The sequence below is a fragment of the Seriola lalandi genome, unplaced genomic scaffold (genome assembly GCF_002814215.2).
Source record: "Seriola lalandi dorsalis isolate HSWRI2012SDOR001 ecotype SW California unplaced genomic scaffold, Sedor1 jcf7180002054565, whole genome shotgun sequence".
Classification (NCBI taxonomy): domain Eukaryota; kingdom Metazoa; phylum Chordata; class Actinopteri; order Carangiformes; family Carangidae; genus Seriola; species Seriola lalandi.
The window spans coordinates 70,917-82,130 of record NW_019525118.1 but is presented as its reverse complement, the minus strand read 5'-3'; the positions used below and the strand labels follow the sequence as shown (position 1 = coordinate 82,130).

Genomic DNA, 11,214 nt, shown 5'->3' with positions numbered 1-11,214 from the left:
TAAACATTAAAACAAAAACATGTCCAACACATCTGACTAGGTGTGATGACATCACAACTCTCGTCCGGCACCGTCGCTGTCTTCGCGACACATTAACAAACCCACGTTACTCGCCACGCAAGCGTCTGGGAGACTGTTGCTGGTTGATGCCGTACAGAACCTAACGTGACTCAAATTAACCGCAGTAATTAACCATGTTAATCAGCCATGGTTATAGTGATAATTAAAATTTAAACGGTAAAGCTAATCGTGGGGCGTAGCCGGACCCCGTGATGTTTCATCTCTACTCGTGACATCTATCCGCTCTTCAGTTTTTCTACCTTTTGTTTTCCTTCCCTTTGATTGGCTGATTCTCACCAACCTCTGCTCAACCACACAAACATCTTTTTATCCTGGTCGGAGTCACCAGTCTCGTCACTGTATCGACACAAGACGCGTTGAAAGTGACACATCCTGTACGTTTACGCTTTCATTCTTATTTATCATTATTTACAGTTTCAGTCTTTTCAATCACAATCATTGAAACAGTTTCCAACAGTTCACTTCCTGTTCCGAGCTGCGTCCGTCCGCTCTCAGTCTCTTCCGGTGCTCAGTGAACAGATTTATTGATAACGTCCTGATGGTGCAGCCGGGCCCGACCTCTTCTCAGTGTTCCCAGAGTTCCTTGCTGCGTTGCCTGCTGCAGGTGTGGCGGCGCCGTCCAGGCCCAGCGAGCGCCGGTACGCCGCAGACAGTCGGTACAGGACGTCCGGGCGAGGGCCGGGGTGGGCGTCGGCCTTCTGCGTCATCAGCATCTCAAACAGCGTGCTGACCTCAGACAGGAGGGTCCCGCCCAGTGGGCCGTCCTTCTCTGGAGTTTTACCTGAGAGGAGGAAGAAAACAAGGAGGTGTCACTCTGCTGCTGTTTCTGGGAACTGAAAACACAAATTCTAACTTAAGGTGAGAAAGATTTGCAATTTTTTATTTATACCAACTTTGTTTATATAAAGTAATTAAGCAGATTTAACTGCTGTGTTGTTTTCAGCAGTGACGTTCTGTTTTACCGAAGGTGGAGAAGGACGAGGAGTCCAGGGCGTCCCGGGGAAGGTGCTCAGTTTCTGGGGACGGAGGCCCATTGGGGACAAAAACGTTGTCGTGGTAATCGCCAGTGAGCGGGAGAGAGAGTCTGGCCATCCAGGCCGGGTCGTTGACCTCCGAGAAGACGTCATCTGTAGGAAGAGAGAGAGTGAGTCAATGAAATGAGGAATATTTTCTTTGTTATAATCCCAGATTTCCTTGAGAATTTGACTTAAAAATACAAAAGTATTAGAATCAAAATATACGAGTACCACAAGTAAAAGTACTCATCCTGCAGAATGGCAGATAATGAATAGTATATAGTAATGAAGTATAAAGCTGCACAGCCATTGGTCTGTGAGTGTGTGTTGGTAAAAAGGAGATGTGTTCTGATCTTTCAGTGATTTGTAAAATCAGTGTGAAATCTGTCTGATGCAACGACACAAGACTCTCCCACCGTCCCTGTCCTGATGCGCCTCCTCACAGCGGGTCACAGAGGAAGTTTAATGTTCCCTGTTAGTCTTTGTCCGACTGTTGGACGAGGACGAGGCAGGAAAAGGAGGAAATGACACAGTGGTTTTATCTGGCTGCTGTCAACGGGGCTTTTCCTGCCGTCCATGGCGTCCAGCGTACGCTACACATCACGTCCACACCGCTGCTGCTGCCCTGCTCGCCGCCTCCACTCTGATTATTCCAGTCAGTGTCAGAGGCGTAACCGCCGGGTGTGTCAGACTCTGAGTCACAAACAAACCCAGATGATTATACGTCTCATTTCATTTACTCATTTACAGTGAAACAAGCTGTGCACTGGACATCAGCGTGAAATAAAAACTTCAACTCCTGATGTTTAACACCCTCACTTCTTATCCTCACTACATCCTGTTTACGTCCGGCTCTTCCTGGTTGTTGTTATCTGCTCGTGCAGCGGCTTGATTTCCCATCAGAGCTATTTCAGTTTCATCTGATCTAATTCAGGCTGCAGACCGTGACAGATCCTCTCAGCGTGTCGCTGGAAACGGCTCATGTATGTGTGCGATTATCTCGCTGGAGGTGAGACGAGAGAGGCGGCGTGACGGCGTCCTCGTCCAAGGAAACACGTTTAAAGGAGAAACTGAGGATGAGGAGCAGAGAGGCCGGAGCAGCTTCTAGCTCTGTCTGACCTGCTCGTTCATTAGTGACCACACACAGAGACGTGTGAGACGCCGCATCAACATAAATAAAACAGAAGAACGTAGACGAGTAAAAACTGCATCAGCTCATCAGCTCAGACTAATCAGCTCCAGAGCTGAGGTCTCCTTCATCTAACCACCACCAGATGCAGGGAATTAACTTCAACAACAACTGCAACACACACACACACACACACACACACACACACACACACACACACACACACACACAGTCTAATGCATACACCCAGTGTGGCACAGACCGCCCCCAGAGTTAACCTCTCCGCCCTAACCCTCCTTTCCTCCCTTTGTTTTGGCAAAGATCCTCCGAACATGAAATCCTCTTTAAATGACTGAATGTGTCGAGTTTCTTCACAGACAAGAAGTCTGCAGTTTAAAACCACCGTCGCCGTGTTTAACCTGGAAATTCAATCAAATCAAACTTCAACACAGAGTGCTTTAAGTCTTCTGAATCAGTGTAGGAAGAAATGATGTAAGAAATCAGCATTTCATGTTTAAAAGGTCATGTATTACTTTAACTAACTTCAAGCTTCAACAGAAACACGAGGTTCAGAGTTGCACAGGAACAAAACAGACAAATACAGGACGTTTGAGAATCAGCCTGTTTTCCTTAGTGTCAACAAATCCCACGATTACACTGAAATACACAATGTGTTCATTTAAACACTTTCTAACCTCCCGACTGTCTGTGACTCTCTGACTGTTTAACTCCTGCTTCATATGTCGATATCTAAACACAAATATCTGTGTGTTTATTTTACAGACAGTTACACATAGAGCCTTCGTTGGGGACTATTTTCAGCAGCGGATTAATCCACATTTTGAGGTCAGTGTGTGTGTGTGTGTGTTTTTGTGTGTGTGTGTGGGACTGAGGCAAAATAAACTGTGTGGCTCATTAATGTGTTAAGGGACAAGATCAGGGTTTAAATACACACTCAGAACTAAGTCAGTTTTATCTTTTGATTTCACCATTTTAGAGATCGCCTCCATGTTTTCCTCTTTATTTATATAAACACCAAAAAAAGGCGGATCACGGGTAACAGAGTCGAAATCAGCTGTTAGACTGTCTGCTGAAAACAGTCGACATTTAACTCTAAATAAAATACGTTTGACGCATCGTCAGTTTATTCTCTAGTTAACTACACAACTGTTTTGGTTCCTGCCTGTAATATAATAGTCTTAGAGGTGGAACTGATCACTGCCTCTCTGTTCTGCATGTAATTAATTAAATAAACACTTTGCAAACAAATCACATACATACATACATTCTCCTGTCTTTTAATGGAGGGAGCTGCACACGTGGTTTAACATGACACTCATGTTCATAAGGTTATATTTAACAACAGAGAGAGAACACAACCACAGTCCCAACTGATCGAGAAGGAAACACACTCACACACACACACACACACACACAGTTAGTAGTCATAGTACTCTGGTGTAAGTTACAGTGATAATAGAGCCTGCAGGGTGAAAGGTGAGTCAAGCATCACACACACAACACAACACACTCCCACTCACACTTTTGTTTCTCTCTCTCCTGTCATAAAGCAAAGCTCGCTCGACCATCATCAGGCGGTAAACCCCTCTACTCGCCCTGAGACTCCGACCACCACAATACCAGGAAGAAAGTGTTTAACACACACACACACTCACACACACACACACACACACACACACACACCTACTGTACACACTCACACATTGTAAAAACTGGCCTACATACCACAGAGGAACTCCCAGCTACACAATAAGTCTTCAGTGAGTGAGTTTCAGTGAAAATATCTTGGTAAAGCTTCAGTAAAGACGGCGGCCATGTTTTCATAACAGAAATGAGGACATGAAGGTGGATATCATGGACGTGTCCAGTGACCTAACACATGCTAATATCAGAAATAACATTAATGCTAACAACACTATTAAGTTTATACACTAACAAGCTATTAGCGCTAACGTTCTAAAACGACCACGCTCAAAAATCATCACTACCATTCTTAGGAAACCATCATGCTAACAACACTAACATGCTAATAGCACAAACACGCTAATAACCATCATGTGCTAATGACATTATCATGACCATTATCATATTAATAAAACTAACATGCTCATTGAGCTATCATAGAAATATCACAATAGCATGCTAATAAAACAAACCGTCACATGCTAATGACATTATCATGCTAATAACACTCACATGGTCATAAAACTATCATAGTAATATCACTATGATATGCTAACAACACTAACATGCTAATAGCACAAACATGATAATGACAGTCATGCGCTAATGACATATCATGAACATTAAACTCATATCAATATAGCACGCTAACAACATTAAAGTATCACTAACATGCTAATAACACAAACACGCTAATGACTGTCACATGCTAATAACATTATCATGAACATTATTATGCTAACAACACTAACATGCTCATCAAACTCATAGCAATATCACTATAGCATGCTAATAACATTAAAGTAATGCTAACAGGCTAATAAACCGTACGTTAACACAATGATAACTCTGACAAGCTCATAGTTTCTGTTGGTGTTTGGTTGTTTAAAGGAAACTGATTCTAATGAGATTTTTTTTTACAAGTTTGTGAGAATTTTCAACCATAAAAACACAGAAAATCCCATTTGAAGACAAAGAAATAACATGTTTGTGAGCAGATCTGAAGCTCAGAGGAGCGGAGTGTGTGGGTGGATGTGGATGTGTAACCTGCCACTGTGTTATTTCCTGCTGTCGTCCTGTTTTCTACCTTTGCCAGTGTGTGTCCATTGTAAGTGATCAGTCTGTATATTCTGCAGGGGTCAAAGTGCAGCTGCTTTTGTCCTGATGGATCAGAGAGTTTCAGCAGGAGGTCGCCGCTAAACTCAGTGACACCAGTGTAGTTTACTGTTTGTCTCTTTAAATAGAAAAGTTCAGCAGAGTCAGAGTTCCACTTACTTTGTGAAAGAAATTACTACAAAACTGTGTAATGATACTACAGCTACGTGTGGGCCTGGTTATTTTTAATTTTAATAAAGAACTCCACATATTTTTTTGACATATTAATGTGTGTGTGTGTGTGCGTGTGCGTGTGTGTGTGTGTGTGTGTGTGTGTGTACCAGCGTTGTTGAGCAGGTTGTTGAGCCCCTCCTCCAGCTGTGGGTCTATGGGTGAGTCTCTTCCTGGTTCCCAGTCCACATCTCCAGCCTCGCTTTCACCGTGTCCACTGTCTTTGGTGCTCTGCCAATCAGAACAGTCCTGGCCTCCATATCTACACACACACACACACACACACACACACACACACACACACACAACTGTCAGATAACATCAGAAACTTTCTGACTGAAGGAATCCTCAGTCAGTGGGTTTGTTTTCATCAGTTTTCCGTGAAACAAACGTAGGATTTTGTTTTTTAACGTCAAAACTCAAAAGAAAAGTTCTTATTGAACATTTTATATTTTATATCAACAAGAATAGACACATTGAACTGATGAAGTATTAAGAAATAAAGGTTTCATTGCTCTGTGGTAGGAGGCGACTGAAGCCTGTAACATAATGACAATGTTAAAAGCTTCATGTATAACCTGTATTTCAAATAAATAAATAAAGTTTAATAACAAAACAAAAAAAAAATAAAGGTTTGAAATTTTATTACTTGGTTTGAGAAACTTTTGCAAAACTTTTGCTGCATTTTTTAAAGCATTTTCCAGACAGAAGTTCTCACTGAAACATTCAGCTGCTTTTCACAATTTACAGAAAATACAAATGACCAATGAAATCGGATGAAAATAATAAATAAAACACACAAAAAAAAATGTCATCAATTGCTCATTTAGCGGTCATTCCCTCAGTGTTTCTTATCACAGATTTTTCTTCTTCTTTGTCACAGAGAAACAAAGAACATAAACCCTGATAAAACCCGGACTGAGCTCCAGAGGTTTTGCTGTAGAGAGATAAAATGGTGATAAAATTCCTGAGGTGTTAGGTGACAAATCCAGTGATAACCACCAACAACCACTCACACACACTCTCACACACACTCACACACACTCTCACACACACTCTCACACACACACCTCTGATCCTTCAGAGCTGCAGTATCAGAGCGTGTGGCTGCAGGCAGGTTCAGACAGGAAGTGCCAGTCAGATAAAGGTGAGCTCACAGAGTTAGTCACTCTGGAGTAAATAGCTTCATTTTATTCCAGTGCTGAAGATTAAAATCTTATCAGACTCTGAGGTGAGTTGATGCCACTTGTTTCAGTTCAAGCTTTTCTTCATGGATTTGGTGAAGAAACACTTTAAACACCACGTCAGTGTCAACAGAGACATGATGACGATTTAAATTTAAAACAACATATGAACCTTTACAGAAACAATAACCTTCTACTGGGGGCAGAAACTGTCATTGTTATTTCCCCAGACAAACAAACAGTTTAAATCAAGTTGTTAATTGACAGTTTGGGTTGTTTTTTTTTATTTTTTATAGTTTAAATCATTTTTAAGCCAAAATTTAAAAACAAATTCTGCACATTTTTAAGGTTTTTGACTCAGACAACAGATATTTGAATATGTTACCTGTGATCCAGGGAATAAAAATGGGCCTTTTCCACTATTTTGTAAAATTTTATTCATTGATATTTGTAATTAATTAAACTTAATAATCCAGCCTTCAACAAAGTTTGTCATCGCCTCCAAAATCTTTACAAATGACAGAATGATTCATGCGACTGTTTGCTGTGTTTCTATCAAGGTGATGTCAGATCTAATCTCATCGCCACGGCGACGCCGAGGTACACTGCTTCCTGTGAATCAGTCAGACAGAGCTGCTATAACCTGCCCTGCACTTCAACACTCACGGGGGTTATGAGACACTCTTCCTGTGACATTGAGCGTTTCACTTCGTGTCCTGTTTGTCTGCTGCTGTTATTTCAGTCACAGCAGGTCAGTCGGTCAGAAACACGGAGGACGACATTCATCGCCTTTCACCGCGTCAACTTGAACCCAGAGTCCCTTCATTTAAAAAAAAGTCAATCTAACTGACTCTAAAGCGCTGAGACACTGTTTACAGAAGTGAAGTCACCGTCTGTTTTTGCAGCACTTGTTTTACCCAGAAAAGAAAAGCTGTGTACACATTGTCTTATCTTTGCACTGGTCTGAAAATAAAGTTGTTCTCTGCACTGTGAGTGTTACTGGACTTTTACCTTCTGTGTGGAAGCAGGTGAAGTTGAACCAGAGATCTCGACTCTTTTTGTGTCTATATGTTTAATGAATGTGTTGTTTTTTTGCATCCGTCTCTTCAGTCAGGATTCATACTGTAAAAACTGTTTGTGTACAGATGTCTAATTATTCTTCCAATGGTTTTGTCTGAACACTGATTTAAGTGTTTGAACTTTTCCATATGACATCGGAGTCAGAGCCTCTGCCTGTCCAGTTGTGATAAAAGAGAAATTTATCCCCACAACAACAGCATGAAATAAAGTCTGGAGTGATATTACACAATGCTCTGGACACAGTGATGCTGTGGCTGTCAACATGTGCAGTAACTGGAGAAGAGGCTGCTTTATTTAAATGTGGCCTATAACTTTTAATCAGGTGGTTATTATTCTCACATTATCACACAAAGCCTAAAAACATTTTTTCCCCTTCTGAAGAAATAAAAGAGAGGATCTTTGCACAGAAACGTTCAGGTTCAGGAGAGACATCTGTGAGTTCTTTAAATGGGTGGCATTCCCCTTTAATGTCTGCCTGTCCTGCTATCAGAGGAAGTCTGGTTTGATCAGAGGACGCAGCAGTGATCACAGTCTGAGACCTGCAGCCAGCTGGCTCTCAAACAAACCTCTGATGATGAGGAGAGTGATGAAGGAGAGGAGGAAAAGACCAGGATAGGATTTGGTCCCATCTTTGTGACACAATGACAAAATGTTTATTATATTATATTATATTATATTATATTATATTACAGTTTCAATGTTCAAAGAAAGAACATTTGAGTGTTTATGTGGCGTCGAATCTACGAGAAAGTTGAAGTGTGGTGGTGGTCAAAACAGAAAACTAAATCCAGCTTCTCTGTTTTCATTTTAAAGACTGAAAACCACAGGAGACAGACGGTGGTTTATGGCTCTTACTCACCACATCATATAAAGTTAACTGTTCATATCAGATACATGTTTCCAATTATAACAGAAAAGGTGACTTTGTTATTAAATCACCAATTTCTGTTTGTCAAACTGAATTTCACACCAGCTGTTGGGATGAATGTTCGGCTTCCAGGGTGAGATTCAAGGTTGTGTTTGGGTTTGGTTTAGTTTGTTCACTGTTTTCTTACTTTAACTCTGTGTAACTTTTGTTCAGACAATTTTTAAACATTTTCACAAACAAAAAGTACAAAGTTTCTCTGAGATGAAACTGGATGGTTTAATACAGTGAACATGTGTGACCATAGTGTTATAGGGTAAAGTAATAAAAAGTAATAAAAAACCTTCATTATGTCTAAAATGAAACATAAATAAAGGAAAAGCAGAAGGAGCTCGTTGGTTTTTTGCCTTTGTTGTGGTTTTGCTGAGTCTACATCAGAGGAGGAGACGAGGGAGGAGGAGGAGGAGGAGGAGGAGGAGGAGGAGGAGTCAGACTGACCTGCGATGAGAATATTTGTTCCCCCGGAAGTTTGGCCTTGGCTGCAGCTGACCTTGCCGGAGGAGGGAAAGGAGCTGGGAGATCTGCTGCAGGGAGGAAGAAGGAGGAAGAGGGAGGAAGAGGGAGGAGAGGAGGGGTGAAGGTGAAAGAGAGAGAGAGGTGAATAATGGCTAAAAACATCAGGCTAAAACAAGGGTGTAGATTTGCAAATAGCCAGCAGGGACATGTCCCTACGAACATTTTGGGAGGACAGAATCGTCCCGACCAATATTTGAGTGAACTCCTTTGCACTATGTTTGGAGTAAAGTCATATTAGATCATTCCAATGTGCCCTCCAAGAGGCTAAATCTCCAAGACAACCGCAACGTCATCAGAAAAATGGCAACTGAAGTTTTTTAACCATGTTAGCTTACGTTAACTAGCAAGCTAACCCTGGCTTCAGTCTTCTGGAGGCTAGCAGTCAGGTTTCTGACAGGAGTTAAAATGGTGGATATATCAGAATATAAGTCGAATTTCTATAGAAGAATCACATGAAAATGTCAAAATGAATACTATGAGTTTTTTATGCCTTACTTATAATATGACGTTTTTCTGAACATTTTTATGCCTTATTATCCATTTACATATTTATGCATGACTATACTATGATGTTTTCTGATGTATTCTATACTATGTTGTTTTTTTGACTTTTTATGCTTTACTATACTATAACGATTTTTTGATGTTTTTATGCCTTACTATAACATGATATTTTTGTACCATGTTATACCATGATGTTTTTTGACATATTCATACCTTAATGTACAATTTCGTTTTTCACATTGTTATGCCTTATTATACCATGTTGTTTTTTTGACTTTTTATGCCAAACTACACAATAACGATTTCTGATGTTTTTATGCTTTACTATAATATGACATTTTTTGACATTTTTACACCTTACTATGCTTTGACATTTTTGTACCTTGTTATACTATGTTGTTTTTTGACATATTCATATCTTACTGTACAATTACATTTTTATACCTTACTATAATATGACGTTTTCTGATGTTCTTATTCCTTACTATACCATGACGTTTTTCCCATTTTTATGCCTTTCTATAATATGACACATTCTGATGTTTTTATGCCTTACTATAATATAACGTTTCTCACATTTTTATGTTTTACTATACTATGACATTTTCTGATGTTCTTATTCCTTATTATACTATGTCATTTTCTGATGTTTTTCTGTGGTTTTTCACATTTTTATGCCTTACTATACTATGTCATATTTTTTTACTTTTTATGGCTGACTATACTATGACGTTTTCAGATGTTTTCATGCCTTACTATACTATGACGTTTTTCACATATTTATGTCTTACTATACTATGACGTTTTCTGATGTTTTTATGCCTCATTATAGTATAACTTTTTTATACCTTATTATACTATGTAGTTTTTTTGACTTTTTATGCCTTACTATACTATGTCGTTTTTTTGAATTTTCATGCCTTACTATACTATGACATTTTCTGATGTTTTTATGCCTTGGTGTACAATTGCATTTTTATACCTTGTTATATTATGATGTTTTTTGACATATTCATACCTTACTGTACAATCAAGTTTTTATGCATTACTATAATGTAACGTTTTTCACATTTTTATACCTGACTATACTATGATGTTTTCTGATGTTTTATGCTTTAGTGTACTATGATGTTTTTATACCTTTTTACACTATGATGTTTTAAGCCTTACTATACTATGATGTTTTCTGATGTTTTTATGCCTTTGTATACTATGACTTTTTATACCTTATTAAAACATGATGTTTTTATGCCTTACTGTACTATGGTTTTTTTTTACTTTTTATGGCTTACTATAGTATGACAGTTACTGATGTTTTTATGCCTTACTATACCATGACGTTTTTCACATTTTTATGCCTTTTTATACTATGACATTTTCTGATGTTTTTATGCTTTACTATACTAATATTTTCATGCCTTATTATAGTATGACACTTTTATGCCTTACTATACTATGACATTTTTATGCCTTACTATACTATGAGGTTTTTTTGACATTTTTATGCCTTACTTTACTATACATTTTTTCGTAATTTTTATGCCTTACTATACTATGACGTTTTTTCACATTTTTATGCCTTATTATACTATGACTTTTTTCAAATTTTTATGCCTTATTATACTATGACATTTTTTTTGACATTTTTATGCCTAACTATACTATGACGTTTTTTCACATTTATATGCCTTATTATACTATGACTTTTTTCAAATTTTTATGCCTTATTATACTATGACATTTTTTTTT

The 11,214-nt window shown here is 38.9% G+C and overlaps 1 protein-coding gene and 1 long non-coding RNA gene across 4 annotated transcripts in view; one reads left to right on the top strand and one right to left on the bottom strand.

The window, feature by feature from the left end:
- Window positions 1-321: 321 nt before the first annotated feature.
- The window catches only part of pcdh12 (protocadherin 12), a 27,513-nt gene continuing 16,620 nt past the window's right edge, over window positions 322-11,214 (bottom strand). Inside the window, exons 2-5 of one of the 2 annotated variants that reach the window (XM_023416470.2) lie at window positions 8,884-8,969; window positions 5,367-5,518; window positions 1,044-1,208; window positions 322-862 (exon numbers count right to left, since the gene is read on the bottom strand). In XM_023416470.2, the coding sequence (XP_023272238.1) occupies window positions 603-862; window positions 1,044-1,208; window positions 5,367-5,518; window positions 8,884-8,969 (663 nt within the window). In that variant the 3' untranslated portion in view covers window positions 322-602. The remainder of the gene's footprint in view (window positions 863-1,043; window positions 1,209-5,366; window positions 5,519-8,883; window positions 8,970-11,214) is intronic. The other variant, XM_023416471.2, reaches the window with a different exon arrangement.
- On the top strand, window positions 801-5,504 carry LOC147818545 (uncharacterized). 2 transcript variants are annotated; one of them, XR_015437876.1, is made up of 4 exons: window positions 801-939; window positions 1,049-1,225; window positions 3,010-3,072; window positions 5,370-5,504. It is a non-coding gene; the product is annotated as an uncharacterized LOC147818545 (long non-coding RNA). The 2 variants fall into 2 exon arrangements; XR_015437877.1 differs by lacking the exon at window positions 5,370-5,504 and adding an exon at window positions 3,798-4,260.